Source organism: Epinephelus moara, chromosome 13, assembly GCF_006386435.1.
Source record: "Epinephelus moara isolate mb chromosome 13, YSFRI_EMoa_1.0, whole genome shotgun sequence".
Lineage (NCBI taxonomy): Eukaryota > Metazoa > Chordata > Actinopteri > Perciformes > Serranidae > Epinephelus > Epinephelus moara.
In genome coordinates this window covers 5,487,929-5,510,187 of record NC_065518.1, presented here as the reverse complement: position 1 = coordinate 5,510,187, position 22,259 = coordinate 5,487,929, and the positions used below count along the sequence as shown (strand labels likewise).

The window sequence follows — 22,259 nt, the reverse complement described above, 5'->3', positions numbered from 1 at the left end:
GAACATGTTGAGGAACATGATGGGGAACATGATGAGGAACATGTTGAGGAACATGTTGAGAACATGTTGAGGAACATGATGAGGAACATGATGAGGAACATGTTGAGGAACATGATGGGGAACATGATGAGGAACATGTTGAGGAACATGTTGAGAACATGTTGAGGAACATGATGGGGAACATGATGAGGTACATGTTGAGAACATGTTGAGGAACATGATGGGGGACATGATGAGGAACATGTTGAGGAACATGTTGAGAACATGTTGAGGAACATGATGGGGAACATGATGAGGAACATGTTGAGGAACATGCTGAGGAACATGTTGAGGAACATGTTGAGAACATGACTGTTGGTTTCACACAGAACATGAACAGCAGCTGTCAGGAGGAAGTCTGGGGTTTATTTGAATAAACTGCATGTTTCAGAGCCAATAGAAGCGGCGGAGCGTTGATGACTCACCGAGTCACAGGCGTTGACGTCTCCACCTGTTGACAGGTACCTGTCGATCACCAGCAGCTGCTTCTGATCACAGGCCGTAAAGAAATCCTCTTCGTCCACATAGTACGGCTGAAAGACACCGACAGAGTCTATCAGTGACGACATCATTGAGCAACACACTCATTCACCTTCTGATGTCTTCACTTCCTGTTTCCTCACCTGTCTCCAGTTAACGAGTTAATGAGTCGTTAAACATGAAGCAGGAAGAAACAGAGACGGGGATGGAAACAGGAAGTTGTGACTGCTCATCTTCTCTGCTGTCTGTCGTCACCTGTACAGGTGTGCGTGTGTGTGCGTGCGTGTGTGTGTGTTACCACGGCAGCAGGAGGAGCAGCAGCAGCAGGACGAGTTCTCACAGCAGCTCTCTGCTCCCTCTTGCTCCTCCTCAGCAGCAGGAGGTTCTGGAGGTCAGCAGGAGTCTCCAGGAGGAGACGACCCGATCGGTCTGTCTGGACGGGGACAAACAGACGGACACTGTGTCACATGGAGACACACAGGTACTGCACACACTACTACTGCTAAACACTGCCCCTGATGGTACTATAGTGCTACTGCAGCTCTGACTGAACCACTTCCTGTGATGGTCCAGGTTCAGGTCCTGGTCCTGGTTCTGATTTTGGTTCAGGTCCTGGTTTCATGTTTCAGATAAATGTGGTGTCTTTGGACTCACTGATCACCACAGTATTGATTATTATTGATCATCAGAATCAGATGAACCAGTTCAGCAGCAGCTGGTTTCCTGTTTCCTGTTGTTCATCAACTATCAGCCAATGAGACGACAGTTCTGCTCTGACCTTGAGTCTGATTGGACGATCCGAGTCCTGCTTCTCCTGAGAGACAGACGACTCATAGCCTCCGTCGTTCACCTGCTGAGGACACACAGAGACGTCTTTATTCTGTGACTTTGAATCATAAAACTTTATTTAAAGTGTGAAACAGGAAACTGACTCCAGAAACAGAGCTGACCTCTGACCTCTGTCTTATAAAACTTTATTGGCAGCAGCCTCAGTTTACAGCTGAGTGTGTGTGTGTGTGTGTGTGTGTGTGTGTGTGTGTCTGTGTCTGTGTGTGAGTGTGTGTGTGTGTGTGTGTGTGTTGACCATGACCTTCTCTGGTGTAATTTTATTGGCCAATCACTNCACTTTAATCTCACTCACAGTTATTTTATTTATTCAGTTTATTATTCTTGTTTTATATTTGTTATATTCAGTTTGTTCTTTATTATATTTATTTTATTTATCCTGTCTGTTTCCTCCATCCCTCAGAGCATTAAATAAGACGTTGACCCTGAAGGAAGAGAAGACATGAAAACTTCCTCAGAGACACAAACAGACAGACAGACAGACAGTTGGTTACCATGACAGCGACAGGTGGACTGGAGCCAATCGTTAACCTGCTGCTGATGTCATTTTATTATCCAGAGGTCAGAGGTCAGACAGCACTCACACACACGCACACACACACACACACACACACACACACACACACACACACACACACACACACACACACACACAAACACAAACAGCCAAAACTTCCAGCATTGAAAAACATTCATATTAATCATTTAAAATAAAAACTAAACAGCAGCTCATTGATGTGATTGATCAGATTGATCAGATTGATCAGATTGATCAGATTGATCAGCCTTTGAAGGAGTCAGATGTTGAACATGTTGTTTATAATAAAAACAATAATTATATTTAATTAATAATTTTTCCATGTTTCTATAAATCTGATGTGAAGAGAGGAAACAAAAAGGAGAAAAAAATTAAAGTTTGATTCTCATGAAGTTTAATAAAAAAAACACTTTTCCTTACCATCATCATCTCCTCCTCCTCCTCTTCCTCACAGCTGATCAGCTCAGATCTGACAGTAGAAGGAAAAACAATAAGGATCTATTAATTTCTACTGACATCAAACACACAAAGAATTCATCTTCATCCAGTTGCACCATCTTCATCCCCATCATCATCATCATCATCACCATCATACAGATGATCAGTTATAGATGATCAGTTTATGGATTATCACAGATTCAGAATGAATTCTGAGGCTGATTTCTGAATTTATAGAATAAAATCATCTTGAATTAAAGGTTGAACAAAAAATCAATCAGAGATTAAAAAAAATGTTTCCATTGATAATGATGAAGTTTACTTTAGTTTAGTTTAGTTTAGTTTATTTTGCACAGTTTAAAAATACACAAGAATAACAGATAAATAGTACATGGTGCAGGAAGAGGCGAAAAACCCAGTAGGCTTATTTGAAGCCTCCACCTAAATTTTAAAATTTCACAATGTTATGTAGAACACAAAATTAACATACAAAAAATGATGATGGCAAACTAAATATACAAAATATATATAGTCATAAGAATAATAAAAATCAAAATAAATACATATGAATGTGAATGTGTGGTGTGTGTGTATATGAGTGTTTTGAATGGACTCATGAGCAAACAATAATGGTACATGTGAGTGACACAAAAACAAACAAATAAATAATGAAATAAATAAAGTAAAATAAGAACCAGATACATGAACAATAATACATTAGGGAAAATAGTTACAATACAGCAGTTAAATGGTCTTTTAAACATCTTTTGTAACATTTTAAAGAGGAAGATTTTTTTACCAGGTGGAAAAAAACATTCCATAATTTAGTGCCCCTAAACCTTATCGAAAATTGACCTCTGCGAGTGAGAAATTTAGGAGGATGAAGATCTGAGGAGTGGCGGGTTGAGTCAGAGTGAATCTGTGAATTTGAATTAAAGTAAATCTTAAACTGCTCAGGAATATTCCCTTCCCTTAACTGAATTTTATAAACAAAAACACATATTTGAAAAATATTAATATCATAAATAGTAAGAATCTGGAGTTTCTGAAATAGAGGAGCAGATGAGATGTGAGACTGTGATCGAGTTGCAATCCTAACGAAACGTTTCTGGAGAACCAAAATTTTGTGGAGAGTAGTAGGAAAAGTATTCGCCCAAACTATATTACAATATGAAAGACAGGGATAAATTAAACTGTAATAGAGAGTAAGGAGACAGCTTGTTGTAACCAGATGACTAACGTGCCTTATTATACCAATAGATTGATTTATTTTTCTGGTGACCCAGTCAGTTTGTTCTCTCCAATTCAATTTCTCATCAACAATAATTTCTAAGTTTGAGTTATTGATCCTTTTATTGATCCTCAGATGGACGTTTAACTGTTACAGCAGCACAAAATACACACACACACACACACACACACACACACACACAGAAGGGGTTAGTTAATAATTAAAGGTTCATACAACTGATTAAAAAATGAAATGTGACCTTAACAGGCGACACCAGAGTCATATCTTTAACACATGATACTGTCGTCTGTATGAACACTGACATACATGATGTCATGATGAAGCAGTGACATGTTAACAGAGTTGTGAGTCATCAGGTCTACTGTCATCATAATATTAATAATATAATTTATAAAAAAAACTTGAAGGGAAACAAGATTTAATGATTAAATCAACACACAAACATCATTAGCAATAATCAATCGTCAATAAATAAATGTTTTCTCACCTCTGTGGCTCCATGAAGAAAAGATTAAAGATCAGCTTCCTGTTTGGAGATCAGGACACAATGAGGAGTGTCGCCTCCATCAGTCCTCCTTATATATGCACACACACACACACACACACACACACACACACACACACACACACACACGTCTGTGTGTTGACCTCTGACCTGCAGGCTGACCTCAGAGGAGTCAGCTGATGACCCGTCTGACCTTCAGTCAGCAGAAGAAGTTTTATTAGAGCAAACTGATCCTGGATCGGAAGATAAAAACAGACCTGAAGAGAGTCCAGAGATATTTAAACTTTATAACTGAAAAACTTAATTGTTCTAATAAGGTTGTGACAGGAGCAACAACAGACTGAGAAACACCTGTTACACACACACACACACACACACACACACACACACACACACACACACACACACATAGTTCATCTCTGCATCTAAAAATGACAGTTCAGACTCGACCACATATCAACAACGTACAGAAACAGCTCTGCCCACTTCTCTGGGCCCATCAGCTATGATGGATGGAGGTGCATCATGGGTAACTTCCAGTCTGTGATGGATGGAGGTGCATCATGGGTAACTTCCAGTCTGTGATGGGATGGAGGTGCATCATGGGTAATGTCCTGTCTGGGTAATCTCTCAATACAGATTCTGCAATTTACATTGTAGAATCTGTCGGCAGCCCTGTGTGAAAGACGACTGGGGGGGGCTTTGGGTTTGAACGATGCTGCGCTTTAGCCAATCACAATGGAGGGGGCGTGGCAGAGACGTGCAGGTGTCCCCAGGAAATGTGTACCTACAGAAACGGCAAGCTCCGCGTCCATAGCGACCGCTCCACCCAAAACGCCGTCTCGTCAACATCAAAAAAAATATTTTTTTCCAGCGGATGTCTTAGTTACAACATGATTGAGCTAACTGGAGTAGTTTCATGTCGTATCCGACAACGGGAGGCTTTTCACAGATGACGTCCTGATGTTAGCTTTGCTAACAGTTAACTGTCCCTGTCAGCTGCAGCCACTGATGCTTTCTAGACATCGTGATTTCACATAACTGAATAAATACCACACATAGCAACACAAAACTGCTTTGCTAGCTCAATCATGTTGTAACTAAGATATCCGCTGGAAAAAATATTTTATTCATGGACCGTTTATTGAGTTATTACCTTATTTTCATACAGTCTATGGTTATTACAGACACTGCTAATGGCTAACGTTAACAGCTAACGGTTAGCCCAGCTAATCTACGATGTTATTATTGTTATTAATTACAAAATGTGCACATGGAAATAGTAACGTTTGTTCAATCATTGTGTTTATAGACTTACTGTAACAAACATCAGATTAGTCTACACGGTGATATAGTGAAAATGTGATATATAGCTAAACTCTGCTGGTTTTCTGCCCGAAGTATTTGTAAACAAGGAGATTCCCTGGGGACACCGCTGGAAGTGAAGAGTGTGAGCGATTGCCGAGGCCCCTGCACTTCTGTTAGTCGAAAAACTCCGGGCTGTGCCTCCAGAGGTAAAGGAAGAAAAAAAAAAGTTTTTATTTATTTATTTATTTTTTTTACCGATGGATTTCCAGATTGCATCATGGGTAACGTCCTGTCTGTGATGGATGGAGGTGCATCATGGGTAATGTCACACCTGTGAAGGCTCCATGAATGATGAAAGGTCCATCCAGGTTTCGGAGCAACATATGCTGCCATCCAGACACTGTCTCTTTCAGGGATGTCCCGTCTTATTTCAGCGAGACAATGAGACACATTGTGACGTGTTCCAACAGCGTAGCTTCGCAGTGACAGAGTGCAGGTACCAGACTGACCTGCCTGCAGTCCACACCTGTCTCCCACTGAACATGTGTGGAACATGATGAAGCGTCGACCCTGGAGAGGTGCATCATGGGACTGTTGAGACACTGAAGTCAGATAAACTTCAACACTCAGTGTCCTCACTTTGCAAACACTGACTGAGGTGATGATGTCACACAGAGACAGGAAACAGGCTCCTGTTAATGATTCTTTAATCTGTTACCTGTTTACCTGAGGAAGGTCACACACAGGTGTTTCCCCATCTGCTGTTGCTGCTGTCACAACTTTATTAGAACAATATAGTTTCTCAGTTTGAATATTAAATGTGTCTGGACTGTACTTAAATGAAGCTCATCACAGTCTGTGTTTATTTCAGTTTCACAGACTGATCCAGAATGAGTGTTGAACCATCAGCAGCAGAATTAAAGACACTGAACTTGTATGAACACATGAAGTACGACTAGTGACAGTAGAAGAAGAAAGTGTGATCTGTAGCAGAGGTGAGACTAAACATGAAGACGTACTGGTACAAATAATAATAATAATGATAATAACGATGATGATGAAGCAGATGAAGCAGATGAGTCCTTGGTCTGATGAAGGATCACCTTTTTATTTTATATCAGCAGAAGAATGAAAACATCTGATGGTTGAATTAAAGCTGTTCTGACAGTATTCAGGACTACGTTTCCCATGAATCCTGTGTGTCCTTCTGTCCCAGTGGAGGGAGGAGAGTGGGAGGAGGAACAGGAGGAGGAGGAGGAGGAGGACGAGGAGGAGGAGGAGGAGGGGGGAGTTTGGGAAAGAATGTGTGGAATTCATTTCCTGTTCTGCAGCTCAGAGTCAAAGTGGACGAGGAGTTGGAGTCATGGCCGAGTATGAACACTGTGATCTGAGCACCATGAAGGAGCGCTGACTCCTCTGTGCTCCTGCTGGATTATCGTCTCCAGGACCTCCACCCTGAGGAGGACGGAGCGGGACGCAGGGAGGGGGGGTCCACCATGGCCGAGCCCCTGCTGAAGAGAACCTTCTCCAGGCTGAGAGGCAAAGACAGATCCAGGAGGAAGACGGACCCCAAAGAGAGCGGTGAGGAGCCCACAACACTTTATACACTCTGTACACCTCCACCTTCATCTGTTGGGGTTAGTGACGGGGTTAAAGTTCACTGGTTAGTGTTAATGTTAGTGATGACTGTTAACTGTTGGTGAACCGAGCGTGAACGTCCTGTTTACTAAAACTTCTTCTCTCTGCTGATCTGAGGTCACATCAACAAACTAAACTTTGTTCCTTAAACAGATCAAACCTATGAGAGTCCCTCTGACCCTTTACTGCAGTTACAGTGCTGATGCCACAGTGTAGAGATACAAATGTTACTGAAGTAAAAGTACAGCAGTATCACTCAGAGTACTCTTCATGTGGAGTAGCATATACTGTATGATATTAATGTGTTATAATTACTGATGTGTTAACAGTTTGATGCTGCAGCTGCTGGAGCTCATTTTAATATTTCTCTGCAGTACTGCAGTACACGTACGAAGCAGCAGAACGTACAAGTACATGTTGAGCTGCTGTAAAAACCTTCATCAGACTCAGAGACAGAAGCAGAAATACTTCACTGATCCCTGAGGGGAGAAACTGTGGTTCGTTACAGTCGCTCTGATGTAGAGAGTTATAGAAGAAGAAACAAGTATAAAGTACAAAGTGTGAAAAATATCAAATAAAACATGTGCAATGTGCTGAGGATGTAAAGTGAGTAGAACATATAAGAACATGTTCCGTATGCTATAAAACTACAATAATACAATATCACATTACTGATCATATAAAGTTAGAAATCTAAAAATATGTGTATAATGTTAAAATGCACAAAACAATATTTACATAAGAAAGAAAAAGAAAAAATGAATACAAGATGTGCAGCATGTTAAACATTCAGGACGTATGTGGAACAGTCTGTGAGCTGAGGACGCTTAATGTGAATGTTCTCATGTGAAGGAAACATGAAACATTAAAACATGTTCTCATGTGAAGGAAACATGAAACATTAGAACATGTTCTCATGTGAAGGAAACATGAAACATTAACACATGTTCTCCTGTTGAGGAAACATGAAACATTAGAAACATTAGAACATGTTCTCGTGTGAAGGAAACATGAAACATTAGAACATGTTCTCGTGTTGAGGAAACATGAAACATTACAACATGTTCTCATGTGAAGGAAACATGAAACATTAGAACATATTCTCATGTGAGGGAAACATGAAACATTAGAACATGTTCTCGTGTTGAGGAAACATGAAACATTAGAACATGTTCTCATGTGAAGGAAACATGAAACATTAGAACATATTCTCATGTGAGGGAAACATGAAACATTAGAACATGTTCTCGTGTTGAGGAAACATGAAACATTACAACATGTTCTCATGTTGAGGAAACATGAAACATTAAAACATGTTCTTGTGTGGAGGAAACATGAAACATTAGAATATGTTCTCATGCAAAGGAAACATGAAACATTAGAACATGTTCTCGTGTTGAGGAAACATGAAACATTACAACATGTTCTCATGTTGAGGAAACATGAAACATTAGAACATGTTCTTGTGTTGAGGAAACATGAAACATTAAAACATGTTCTCGTGTGAAGGAAACATGAAACATTAGAACATGTTCTCGTGTGAAGGAAACATGAAACATTAGAACATGTTCTCATGTAAAGGAAACATGAAACACTAGAACATGTTCTCATGTGAAGGAAACATGAAACATTAAAACAAGTTCTCATGTGAAGGAAACATGAAACATTAGAAACATTAGAACATATTCTCGTGTGAAGGAAACATGAAACATTAAAACATGTTCTTGTGTGAAGGAAACATGAAACATTAGAACATGTTCTCATGTGAAGGAAACATCAAACAGAACATGTTCTTGTGTGAAGGAAACATGAAACATTAAAACATGTTCTCATGTGAAGGAAATATGAAACATTAAAACATGTTCTCATGTGAAGGAAACATGAAACAGAACATGTTCTCGTGTTGAGGAAACATGTTACAGCTGTGATGTGTGTGAATGATGTGTTTGTGTATGATGTGTTTGTATATGATGTGTGTGTGTTGATACCATGTTCAGCATCTGTCAGTCCTCCCTACAGACTGTGAGATCTGATAAGTCTGATAAGTTTAGTGCAGCTCCACTGTGTCACATGGATTGGATAAACATCATGTTTGATGTCTGCAGACTGTATGATGACGTACGGCGCCGACTGAGTCACAGGCTATGATGTCACAGCTTCACACTAAGTGATGCTGCAGGGTTATTACTTCAACTGTGAAGGACAACAGAGAGGCTCATACTAATACATAACCTGAAGTTCTGTGGGCACGATATACTGCAGTGTGTGTGTGTGTGTGTGTGTGTTTGCTAGCTGCTAGGTGTGTCACCTGGCAGCTGTAGCTCCACCTCTATATCCTTCCATGCTTCGTCCTTCTTTACCCGATCACGGTCAGAGCTGGAGGACACGTCACAAGGCTTCACAAGGTTCTTCTCACATTTCTTTTAGTGCTTCAGTTTTGCCTCCATGGCGAGCTGCTGTCCGTCTGTTTGTTTGGCTCATTTCATGCTGCATTTCTATTGGTTGGTTAGCAGACGTAGGTGGTAACAGCAGTCACACTGTCAGAATTTTCCCAGGCTGTCTTTGATCACAGACCGTGACGACAGCCATCCTTGAACCTCTCTGACTGTGTGATATAGGACCACCGTTTTAGAGCCGCCACCAAAGATATCGACACGTTTCTTTAACGCTGGTTGTCTTTAGTCTGCAGACTTTAGCTTAGCATGTTAGCATGCTAACATGAGCTAATCATCAGTGAACACAGAGTCTAGCTGAGGTTGAACGTCGTCAGACTCATCAACATGTTTAACTGATGATGAAAAGTCAGAGTTATGATGGTTTGTCCTGAATGATGACATCACAGCGTTTCAGTTCATCTCTGCTCTCCCACAATGCAACAGTTCACATCTGGCCTAGAGACTCAGTCAGCTGCTGCTGTTGCTGTGGCAACCGTGAGTCAACAAACAAAGAGCTGAACTCTGTTGTTTGTTTTTTTCTGATTAGACCACTTTGGTTCTTGACCTGGTTCTGTTCAGGGTTCTGGGGGCTTTGGTTCAGAACCACTGTGATCAGACGTGTCATCAGCAGAGGGCGGGACACAACAAGGTAAACAGTAGAAGCAAGATGGCGGCTGTCAGTGATCACCTGATGTTCAGTGGACCTGTAGAATATGACACGCCCATGATTCTCACTTCAGGTGTGTTCGGTTCAGGTGAGAACCGACCCCTCAGGTTCTGAACCAGGTTATTTTAGGTCCTAATGTTCTGAATGGTTCATGTGACAATGAGAACCAGAACCAGAGCTGAACCGGTTCCATGTTGAGGAACAGAAGAAATCCTCTGTCGTGGTCAGAGCAGCTTCGTTGTCATGGATACAGTCATGAGCGGGACAAACAGACCTGTGTTAATAAAGTCAGGTACAGAGGCTGATGAGACAAACAGGTAGAGGTCATAGGTCAGATCAGACAGGTGTGTTTAACAGATCATGGAGTTCTCCTCTTCATCAATCAGTCAAATCAGAGTCACGTGATCAGTCCCGTGATCAGAGTCACGCAGCTCATCTGCAGACACAATGAGACCTTTTCACTGAACTTCACCTCTAAAATCTGAACATTTAAACTCCACATCAAATCTGTGACATCACATCTGATCTGTGACATCACATCTGACCTGTCTGTGACATCATGTGACTGGTTTTCAGGAGGAAAACGATGCTGATTAAATGTCACTATTTTGAGCTCAGATTTTTATTTTATTTATTGATTTATTTAACTGGAGCGTTCGTCAGCCATGATGTGTCCAAGGACCGTTGGAAATTTTAAAATCCATTAATAATTTCAGTTTTTCCAGTTCCTGGCTGATGAATTGGTAATTTCGGTGAATTTCAAAGAAAACAACTCCTCCTGCATTTTCTTCTTTACAAACTGGTGATAAGGTCTCAGTAGCTTGGTGGTTACAGTGGGCACAGAGACAGTGTCCTTCTGCAGCAGCCGTGGGTTTGATTCCAGCCCCCCCCCCAAACAGTCCCTAAGTGCATCTGAAGAGTTATTAAATATAAGGAGAGGTCTCTGAGCCGACACTGCTGCTATCTGCTCTTCTTCTACACGTTTTAATGATCAACTTCCTGAAGACTAACTGGGCCACTTCCTGTCATTAGACCTGAGTGTGTGTGTGTGTGTGTATGTGTGTATGTGTGTATGTGTGTGTGTGTGTGTGTGTGTGTGTGTATGTGGTCGCTTCCTGTTTATTGTTTATTTGAGTGTTGTCTTGTCGTAGTTAACAGTTTAAACTCAGGACTGTTTTACATGAAGAAGTCGACAAGTTTCAAACATTCAAAGATTCAAATCAAAGAAACAAAGATTAACTTTAAAATCTGAGACACTGAAAACAAACCCAACATTTAGAGAAGTTAGAGACGACTCCTAAAGCTGCAGGGCACACTGACACTGTCACACTGTTACACACACACACTGGCACACACTAACACACTGTGATACTGTGTGTTAGTGTGTGTGTGTGTGTTGAGACAGTAATGAATAGTGAATAGTCAGCAGTGTGTGTTTAGTCTTAAATACAGAGAGTTCATTGACATCTGCAAACTCACAGCTGTTTATTCTTCACCTCCCCCCTCTACTCCCCCCACCCCTCCCTCCTCTCCTCTCCTTCCCTCCCCCTTTCTCCTCCTCCCCTCCCCCCTCCCCTCAGTGATCAGTATTTCTCAGGCTTCTGAGAATTAAAAACAGATGCTTTATTATTAGCTCACTCAGTCACACAGTCACACGTTCACACGTTCACACAGTCTCAGTCCGCCATCAGCTCCTCTTTGGCTTCATTCAGACGACAGGAAGTGGAGGCCGACCTCTGGAGAGTATCACTTCCTGTCCAGTCAGAGCAGTTGTACAGACACAGTAAGAGACAGAGACAGTCTGAGGTGTAGACGATTATCACTGATCACTGCTTCAACAGACGAGGTCAGTCCTGATCAGTTTATTGGTCACTGATAAACCTCGTCTGAGTCTGAACTCATCAGTTCATCAGTCCTTCTGTCCTCTGATTTACAGATTAAACCAATCTCTGTTAAAGCCCATTCAGTCTGAACTCAGTTCCACAGCAGAAATATTGACCCCATATGAGTCAGTTCTCAGCCTCAGATCCTCAGGTGGGTTCTCCTGGTCTCCTCACCTGTGTTCAGAACAGCAATACTGAATCCATCCTGATCATCATCAGCATCATCATCATGGTCTTCTTCTTCTTCTCCACCACGTCATTGTCGTCATGGTTATAGTCGTTGTGTGATTCTTTAGGTTCTTGAGGATGTTCCAGGGGTCCTGGAGGAGGTCACAGTGGTTCTTTAGGTTCATGCAGATGTTCCAGGGGTCCTGGAGGAGGCCACAGTGGTTCTTTAGGTTCTTGAGGATGTTCCAGGGGTCCTGGAGGAGGCCACAGTGGCTCTTTGGGTTCTTGAGGATGTTCCAGGGGTCCTAGAGGAGGTCACAGTGGTTCTTTAGGCTCTTGAGGATGTTCCCAGGGTCCTGGAGGAGGTCACAGTGGTTTAAGTCTTTGCACATGTTCCAGGGGTCCTGGAGGAGGTCACAGTGGTTCTTTAGGTTCTTGCGGATGTTCCAGGGGTCCTGGAGGAGGTCACAGTGGTTCTTTGGGTTCTTGAGGATGTACCAGGGGTCCTGGAGGAGGTCACAGTGGTTCTTTGGGTTCTTGAGGATGTTCCAGGGGTCCTGGAGGAGGTCACAGTGGTTCTTTAGGTTCTTGAGGATGTACCAGGGGTCCTGGAGGAGGTCACAGTGGTTCTTTAGGTTCTTGCAGATGTTCCAGGGGTCCTGGAGGAGGTCACAGTGGTTCTTTGGGTTCTTGAGGATGTTCCAGGGGTCCTGGAGGAGGCCACAGTGGTTCTTTAGGTTCTTGAGGATGTTCCAGGGGTCCTGGAGGAGGTCACAGTGGTTTCTTAAGTGAGTGAACTGCTGATGTAGTCCAAAGCATCCATGTTGTTGCCATGGTTACCTGCAGGTTAGAGAAAGACAGCTGCCAGCCAATCAGAGAGCATCACCTGTATGATGTCAGACCAACTAACATCAGATCCAGTTAGTTGCACACTGATAAATTCATTTGTCTCTGGTTTAAATACTCTGTGTGTGTGTGTGTGTGTGTGTGTTGCCATATTGGTTGACCTGGATTATGACATCTTTGCCAACATCCCCAATACACCTGACATTGTTTTTGTTGATAGCCGCCACACGGAGGTCCTGATTTTGGAAGTAGGTTGTGTGTTTGACCTATACATGGACCAGGCTTTCCATGACAAATATTCAAAATATCAACCATTACTCCAAATCATAACAAGTCTTGGTTACAAATGCAAATTCTCCGTACTCATATTTGGAAGCCTGGGCCATGTGTATAAATATACCACTAGTGGCCTGAACATTGCTGGCATATCTAAGTGCAGAGCAAAAAAGCTTGCTAAATTTTGCTCTGTTTCTGCTGTTATAGGCAGCTTGGCTGTATGGAGGAGAAGATGCTATGTATTTCCATGAGTGACCAGTATTGTCTTCTTGACCCCTTTTGTATTTGATTCCTTGCCATATTTCATGTAATTGGTGGAATCAAATAAAGAATTCAAATGTGTGTGTCCTGCAGATGTCGCAGTTAAGGTCAACTCTGTCCTCCAGACGTCTTCATCATCACCATCGATGACGACAAATCCAGACCCTGACCCCCCCTCGCCACCACACAACCACATCACAGTTGCTAAGAAACAGTCGTGGGCACGACAGGGCTATGCGGCTCCACCCACCTCCTTGCCCTCAAGCTCTGCCCCCAGATACTTAGGAATATCCCAGGATGCATCTGGGCAGGCCTGGAGTCAGAGGCTGGCACAAGAAAAGGTACAAGAGAAGAAGAGGTTTAATATTTAATCTTAAAACACAAAGATTCAGTGTTTATGTTGCGTTCTTACAAATATCAGTCTGAACTGTCCTCCTGCTGAGGAGACCTTATCCTGGTCCTTCTCCTGGTAGCCTGACCTCCTCCTCTTCCTCTTCTTCTTCTTTTCCTCCTCCTGCTCTCAGACGGAGCAGTGCGGCGACAGGTTGTGCGTCAGTCTCTCCTGGGATGCGACCAGCACCTCCTGTGTTCCTGTCAGTTCTCCCTCAGTCCTGCAGGAAGTCCCCCAGCCAGCAGGGGGCTCCTCTGAAGCTCCACCCACCTCCGTCAGCACCAAGCTGTCAGGCCAGCGTGCGTATCTGCAGAGCCTGGATCGCAGCAGCAGAGCCTGGGTGCTGTCCTCAGGAAAGACCCAGGCTTCAGACGAGGCCTGCGGCCTGCAACCAGAGAGCAGCAGCAACATCTGGTACAACCCGATCCCCGAGGAGGAGGATGCAGGTGCTCCACCCAGGGAGGAGGAGATCTGGAGGAGAAGGGACGACAGGGAGGAGGGAGGAGCAGTAAGGAGGACGGGGCCAGGAGACACCAAAGTAGAATGTCCACTGGAGGGCGCCAATCCCAGTGTTAGCCACCATACTGATGACATCACAACAGAATCTATAGGTAAACCTGACTGACTCCGCCCACATTCTTCTGCTGACCTTAAATACATCCGCCACTCTGTGACCTGTCTCCAGTGTTCCTCAGTCTCTGTGTCTTTCTCCCTCAGACCCTGCCCCCTCAGACTCTAGCCCCGCCTCCCAAAAGAAAGGGGGCGTATCTAGTAGTGTGATTGACAGGCTGCGGTCTCCAGGTACGGTTAGGAAACTCTCCCTGAAGATGAAGAAACTTCCCGAGCTGCGCCGTAAACTCAGCCTTCGCTCCTCCTCCCGGGCCAATCGTCAGGGAAACGACGGCAGAGGGGTCAGTGACGAGTCGACCAGCAAGAGTGCAGCATCATCGTCATCGGCCTTGTCCAACCAGAACGTGATCAGCAGGTATCACCTGGATAGCTCCGCCCCTCCAGCCAGACCACGGAGACGATCATCGAGAGGACGATCGGCCAAAGGAGGTAAAGTTTTCACGATTATGGACGAAACAAAGACGAACGTAAAAGTTCCATCTGACACGTCCTGCCCCCTGGCTGACTCGTCCTTTGAGTCTAAATCACTTGAGCTGTTTGTTTGTTTGTTTGTTTTTCCAAATGCAAAATGTTTTTTAACCTTTAGGTTACCTTAGTGATGGGGACTCCCCTGAACTGCTGCCGCGGCAACAGGCTCCTCCCATCACCACTTCCCAGGAAACAGCGTGTGACGTCAGTTCGTTCCAACTGTATGTGGGCTGCGATCCACCACGCTGCAGCCAGCGGGTGACGGGTTTACTGACAGTTCACCTGATGGGCCTGGAGGAGATGAAGAGCAGCAGGTAGGAACACACCTGGACGAGTGACGGCAGACTTACATTCAGGACTGTGGCGGCAGAGTTAGGTTCAGGACCGTGACGGCAGAGTTAGGTTCAGGACTGTGACGATAGAGTTAGGTTCAGGACCATGATGGCAGAGTTATGTTCAGGACCATGATGGCAGAGTTATGTTCAGGACAGTGACGATAGAGTTAGGTTCAGGACCATGATGGCAGAGTTAGGTTCAGGACAGTGACAATAGAGTTATGTTCAGGACCATGATGGCAGAGTTATGTTCAGGACAGTGACAATAGAGTTAGGAGTTATGTTCAGGACCATGATGGCAGAGTTATGTTCAGGACAGTGACAATAGAGTTAGGTTCAGGACCGTGACGGCAGAGTTATGTTCAGGACCATGATGGCAGAGTTACGTTCAGGACCGTGACGGCAAAGTTGCGTTCGACACTGTGAAGGCAGAGTCACGTTCAGAACTGTGTGAAATGATGGAGTCTTTGGTTCGGTGCTCTCTCGTCTGATTGGACGTCTCTGTTCTCAGGTCAGAGGGAAGTAAGGAAGTCTTTGTGGCCATCCAGATTGATGGGGTGACGAGAGCGAGGACTGCCCTCCTGACCCTGCGAGGCTCCGCCCTACCGTTGAACCACGCCTTCAACCTGGAGCTGGAGCGAGCGCGGCAGCTTCGCATAGTGGTGTTAACGCCAGGTACTGTTGTCCTCACTGATCACTACTGTTACTGCTGCTACCACCCGATGACCACAACCAGCCAATCCTTTAACCCTTTAGATTCATCCCTCATGTCTCCACTCTGACCAGTTAACCTGACTGGTGCAGGTGTTGGACAGAAAGTGGGAGGTCTGGATGTGGAGCTGGTTGAACTGGTGTGTGTGTGATTAGGTTCAATTTTGATGGTGTGTGTGTGTCTCTGCAGCAGTGGGAGTAGCTAAATCAGGGACGGATCAGACGTCAGGTGGTCCAACCAGAAACAGAGTCTGTGGACTGGGAGGCGTGTCCATCCCCCCGCTCTTTAAAGGTACAGTACACACAGCACACACCCTGTGCCTTCACTGTTTCAGTGTGTATGACAGAGTGTGTGTTTTGTCTCTCAGGAAGTCGCAGTCAGCAGCTTTGTGTGAAGTTGGAGCCCCGAGGACTTCTTTATGTCAAACTGTCCCTGCAGGAGAAATGGGACACTCAGGTACACTGGAACACAACTACAATACTATGACTGCAGTAACACTACAACAGTACTACAACAGTACTACGACTACAGTAACACTACAACAGTACTATGACTACAGTAACACTACCACAGCACTACGACTACAGTAACACTACTACAGTACTACGACTACAGTAACACTACTACAATACTATGACTGCAGTAACACTACAACAGTACTATGACTACAGTAACACTACAACAGTACTACAACAGTACTACGACTACAGTAACACTACAACAGTACTACAACAGTACTACGACTACAGTAACACTACCACAGTACTATGACTACAGTAACACTACCACAGCACTACGACTACAATAACACTACTACAGTACTACGACTACAGTAACACTACCACAGTACTATGACTACAGTAACACTACTACAGCACTACGACTACAGTAACACTACAACAGTACTATGACTACAGTAACACTACAACAGTACTACAACAGTACTACGACTACAGTAACACTACTACAGTACTATGACTACAGTAACACTACCATAGCACTACGACTACAGTAACACTACCACAGCACTATGACTACAGTAAGACTACAACAGCTAGTTGAAGTGATGAAATCACCAGAGACTCATCAGACAGGTGGAAACATGAAAATAAGTTCAGATGGACTCAGATGTTTGATTTCAGCACTGGCAGCTGTTAGTGTCTCCTCAGTGACATCACTTCCTGTATATCACTGTGACTGTTGTCACTGATGTTAGAGGTGACAGGATGAGTTTGTCCCCACAGCCCAGCAGTGACTCTTCAGTACCTGCCAATGTGTTTGGGGTTGAACTGCACCACCTGGTGGAGAAAGAAGGATGTGCAGCTCCAATCCCTCTGCTGATCCAGAAGTCTGTGGCAGAGATCGAACGCAGAGGACTGAAGGTATGTTCACCAGCATCAGCTCACAGCAGGTCAGAACGGACCGGTCCTGTGGGACACAACTACTGTGAAGTTTGGACTCATTGTTAAAACTGCAAGAAAATGACTCAGGACCTGATCTGTGCCTTTGTCACTCTGCCCCCTGTCCGTCTCTCTGTCCATCACTCTGTCTATCCCCCCGTCTGTCCCTCTGTCCGTCACTGTTTGTCCCCCTGTCCGTCCCTCCGTCCATCAGGTGGTGGGTCTGTACAGACTGTGTGGTTCTGCGGCGGTGAAGAAGGAACTCAGGGATTGGTTTGAGAGGAACAGTTCAGCTGTGAGTCTCAGTGAGGAGCTGTACCCTGACATCAACGTCATCACAGGTCAGTGAAAACACCTCTGGGTGACTCGGACCTGACGACTCGGACCTGACGACCTGAACCTGACAGTAACATTAACAATATGACTGTGGTGTGTGTGATTGTTACTGTAGGTAAGATGTGACACTGCAGTCAGACCTGATATCCACCTGATCTGGATCTAGATTGTATTTCCTGTCTCCTCCAGCAGGGTGGAGCCATCTTACAAGCTGCTGCTGATGTCACAGGGTTGGTTGTTAACTGAGCGCTGAGTACAACATCGTACTTCAGATGACTTTAGTTTTTAATGTGATAAGTGTTATTACAGGAGTTTGACAGTTTTAACGAGACACAAAGAACCTAAGACAGAGGTCAAACTAACTGACGAAGCTGTTTGAATCTCTGAGTGATAAACAGTCAGTGTGAGCTGTGGGGAGACGACCTCCAGTTGTTGTGTTGTTGTCTCACAGGATGTGACATCACACTGGCACGACATGTTGTATTTTAGTCTGGTCAGAGAGTGAATCACATTTAACAGACGTCTTCACTGTCTTCAATGTCACGTGTGTTTTCTCAGGTATTCTGAAGGACTACCTGCGGGAGCTGCCGTCTCCGCTCATCACCAGGACGCTGTACCAGGTGGTCAGAGAAGCCATGACCCTACGACCCCCACCAGCTCCACCTGTGACCCCCGACCCCCAATTGGCTCAGGACACTGTGGAGCTGCTGTCCTGTCTGCCGCCTCCAGAGAAGGTAACTGAGTACTGATACTGAGTAACTGAGTACTAATACTGCAGTACTGCAATCAGAGAGGGTAACTGAGTACTGATACTGCAGTACTGCAATCAGAGAGGGTAACTGAGTACTGATACTGCAGTAACTGGGTACTGATACTGCAATAACTGAGTACTAATACTGCAGTAATGCAGTCAGAGAGGGTAACTGAGTACTGATACTGCAGTAACTGAGTACTAATACTGCAGTACTGCAATCAGAGAGGGTAACTGAGTACTGATACTGCAGTAACTGAGTACTAATTCTGCAGTACTTCAGTCAGAGAGGGTAACTGAGTACTGATACTGCAGTAACTGAGTACTGATACCGAGTAACTCAGTACTAATACTGCAGTACTACATTGAGTCGTGTCCTCAGGAGGACAGAGACACGACTTTTTCTTACTGTTGAGACATGAACCTGGACAACGAGGACATTTTCTTTCCTCAGTCCAAGTTGAGGAGTATCTGTCCAACATTGTCTCTGTCTCTATCTCTGTCTCTCTGTTTGTGTCTGTCTGTCTCTGTCTCTGTCTGTCTCTGTGTCTGTCTCCATGTCTGTGTTTGTGTCTGTGTCTCTGTCTGTGTCTGTCTCTGTGTCTGTCTCTTTCTCTGTGTCTGTCTGTGTCTGTCTCTGTCTCTATCTCTGTGTCTGTCTCCATCGCTGTGTCTGTCTCTGTGTCTGTCTCTATCTCTGTGTCTGTCTCTTTCTCTGTGTCTGTCTCTATCTCTGTGTCTGTCTCTTTCTCTGTGTCTGTCTCTGTGTCTGTCTGTCTCTGTCTCTATCTCTGTGTCTGTCTCTATTGCTGTGTCTGTCTCTGTGTCTGTCTCTCTCTCTATCTCTGTCTCTGTGTCTGTCTCTGTGTCTGTGTCTGTGTCTGTCTCTCTCTCTATCTCTGTCTCCAGGCCACCCTGTCTCTCTTGTTGGACCACCTCAGCCTGGTGGCGTCCCTCAGCTCGTCCAACAGGATGACGCACCAGAACCTCGCCGTCTGCTTTGGCCCGGTGCTCCTCACGCCAACCCAGGAGGCGTGGAGCGGGGGAGGAGGAGGAGGGAGAGGAGGAAGAGGAGGGGGGAAGGGGCTGGGTCATGGTGAGGAGATAGCGAGTGCGGTTGATTTCAAACGGCACATTGAGGCGTTGCACTACCTGCTGCAGCTGTGGCCAGGTGAGACAGGAGGAGACATTGACCACAAGCTCCGCCCACTTTGATACTCTGTTGTTGCTATGCAAACCAAATTACCTTCAGCACGTGTCACCTTGCTCAGTGTCTTACTCTACCTCCTCAGTGCCGACTCAGCGAATCCCAGCAGATGACCACCTGGACGTCTCCAAGCCTCCCTCCCCCGCCCTCACACACGCCTCCCTGAGCCAGCAGCAACGGCATCCTGTGCTGCGATTGGCTCTGCCCTCCGAAGAGGAGGTGGTGGTGTCACGTCGGGGTCGAGGAGGCCTGGCCCGGCTGGAGAGTCCTCCTCCCATCAACCGGTACGCAGGAGACTGGAGCGTCTGTGGACGAGATCTTCTCTCCGCACAGGAAGCTGATTATGACGAGGTGGCAGGAAGTGACAGTGATGGAGGTAAACAGATGAGCAGGACGCTTTGTCCATTTCCTCCACCCAAACAAAAATGGCGGCTGTCTGTCCTGACGTTCAGGACCGAGTCTGTTTGTTGTTGAATGTGTCTGTTCTTCTACACCCAGAATCAAAGATGTGTTTTCAGACAGTTCTGTGTTACCGTGAACACGACTTCTGCTCCCTTAACTCACTCCTTCCTGTTGATGATGTTTCAGGCAGCGGGGATGAAGAGGAGGAAGAGGAGAAGAAGGAGGCATGGTCCTCAGAAGGAGGAGGAGCTCTGTACGTGGACGACTTCATGGACTTTGATGCTCCGTTTAACTGTCGACTCAGCCTGAAGGACTTCGACACTCTGATACATGACCTGGACCGAGAGCTGGCCAAACAGATCAACATCTGTCTGTAGACCAGGAGAACCAGGAGGAGAACCAGGAGGAGGACCAGGAGGAGGAGGAGGAGGTGGAGGAAGATTGTGACATCATTCTGCCATGTTTGATGAAGTTGTGTCTCGGTGTAAAACATTTACTTTATTGTCTGAACTTGAATTTTGTGAATCCGAATTTAATTTGGCTTCAAAAACGTTCCAAACTTTCCTCTGAAATTCAGACAGCTTTAATAATGAAAGGTTCTCAACAGAACCAAGAACGATCAGACATGTAGAACAGGATTATTTACTGTGATGGTGAGATCAGCTGTTAGTTTGACCTCTGACCTCCTCAGTTCCCTCTGATCTCTGCAGAACGTCAAAGACAGTCCTCAGAGAGGTGATGAGTCCAGCTCACAGTGGAACAGAAGGAATGTGGTTCTCATAGTTCTTGTAGCATCTCTGGATGTTTCCAGAAGTTTTAGAGCTGACACGTCAGAATCAAGCAGATTAATTTATTTCTGTGATCCAAAGGTGAACGCAGCATCAGCGTTACTATGAAGGAGGAGGGTTCTCTGAGGTGTCACTGTTGAGGCACTACAGGAACCACAACTTTGAAACTACAGGTTCCAAAGATGGAACCAGCAGTGAGAGAACCACACTGTTGGTTCCACCCTCATGTCAGTATTATTATTATTATTGATGTTCTAATGATGAAGAAGTTTCCTAAAGTTCTTCTCACAGTGACACCATCAGAGCATGTGAACTGAACTGTTGTTCTTCTGGGTATCAGGGTAGCATCCTGTCAGAACATGTTGGAACATGTCAGAACATGTTGGGGCTGTTTGCACTGTTGAAGCCATAATTTTTTTCAATTGTTGAAACTTTAAATTTGAAGTGAACAAACTGTAGAACTCATCGCTCTGCTGCCTCTGACGCCCCATGCTGGTGTATGTAGGTGTCTGTGGGTTTTTGTCACCAGCTGCAGGTGGAGCAGCAGAGCGCTGTGAGCTGCAGCTGCTCGTCAGTGTTTCCACGGTACAGAGTTTCTGAGTGTGATGAGTTTGTGAAGCCACAGAAGGAATACGATGCCATACTCAGTGTTATCAATGATGTTGTTGTTGTTTGAATCTGTTTCCCGTTTGTTGTTGTTGTTGTTTTGTTGACAGTATTATTTTGTTTTGCACAACGATAATAAGCACTTCCTGTTTTTTATTGATGATGACGATGTTTCTCTGCAGATGATGTAACCAAAGTGTTGAAGCACAGTTCCTGTTGGAACAGACCACAGCAGCCTTTCTGTACTTCCTATTAACCTGACCAACTATTAAACATATTATTATTATTATTATTATTATTAATGACTCTGAGCTGATTATTGATACAGGAACATGACATCTGATCACTTTAACAGCAGAGTCCAGGCTGAAGACAGACTTTATGATCAGATGTTCTGAAGAGAGAAACGAGCTCAGCAGCTGCAGAGGTGAGTTTATCTGATCCTCTGTCTAATGTAAAAACTTGGGCAGAAGCTCTCGGCCTCTTTATAATGATGAAGACCTTTTCATTGTTTCTTGATGCAGAGGGATCGGCAGTTTGGTTAAGCTAACAAAGCTACTTTGTGAAGGTGAGGACAAGATCGTGGTTGACGTGAGTCACAACCGTTGACTCAACTAACAAGTGATTAACGAGTGACGAACAACTACAGTGAT

The 22,259-nt window shown here is 44.6% G+C and overlaps 2 protein-coding genes across 3 annotated transcripts in view; one reads left to right on the top strand and one right to left on the bottom strand.

Moving 5' to 3' along the window:
- Positions 1-4,149, bottom strand: part of LOC126400221 (ankyrin repeat domain-containing protein 1-like) — an 8,793-nt gene extending 4,644 nt beyond the window's left edge. Inside the window, exons 1-6 of the mRNA XM_050060784.1 lie at positions 4,081-4,149; positions 2,324-2,372; positions 1,298-1,369; positions 818-952; positions 465-572; positions 195-315 (exon numbers count right to left, since the gene is read on the bottom strand). Coding sequence (XP_049916741.1) covers positions 195-315; positions 465-572; positions 818-952; positions 1,298-1,369; positions 2,324-2,372; positions 4,081-4,094 — 499 coding nt within the window. The 5' untranslated portion in view covers positions 4,095-4,149. The remainder of the gene's footprint in view (positions 1-194; positions 316-464; positions 573-817; positions 953-1,297; positions 1,370-2,323; positions 2,373-4,080) is intronic.
- Positions 4,150-6,718: 2,569 nt separating this feature from the next.
- LOC126400108 (rho GTPase-activating protein SYDE1) lies at positions 6,719-21,902 on the top strand. 2 transcript variants are annotated; one of them, XM_050060582.1, is made up of 14 exons: positions 6,719-6,987; positions 13,674-13,921; positions 14,105-14,582; positions 14,689-15,030; positions 15,188-15,383; positions 15,916-16,079; positions 16,309-16,407; positions 16,484-16,572; positions 17,361-17,498; positions 17,731-17,857; positions 18,411-18,586; positions 19,513-19,774; positions 19,896-20,186; positions 20,399-21,902. In XM_050060582.1, the coding sequence occupies exons 1-14, from the start codon at positions 6,903-6,905 to the stop codon at positions 20,587-20,589; spliced, it is 2,886 nt and encodes a 961-aa protein (XP_049916539.1). In that variant the 5' UTR covers positions 6,719-6,902; the 3' UTR covers positions 20,590-21,902. The 2 variants fall into 2 exon arrangements, with proteins under 2 accessions (XP_049916539.1, XP_049916538.1); XM_050060581.1 differs by having other exon boundaries at positions 16,306-16,407.
- Positions 21,903-22,259: the final 357 nt, after the last annotated feature.

Bases quoted from the DNA above. Each gene is read 5' to 3' on its own strand.
- LOC126400108 (XM_050060581.1), top strand. From the start codon at position 6,903: ATGGCCGAGCCCCTGCTGAAGAGAACCTTCTCCAGGCTGAGAGGCAAA. The intron at 17,858-18,410 runs GTCAGTGAAAAC...GTGTTTTCTCAG, and splicing joins TGACATCAACGTCATCACAG to GTATTCTGAAGGACTACCTG. The intron at 18,587-19,512 runs GTAACTGAGTAC...CTCTGTCTCCAG, and splicing joins GTCTGCCGCCTCCAGAGAAG to GCCACCCTGTCTCTCTTGTT.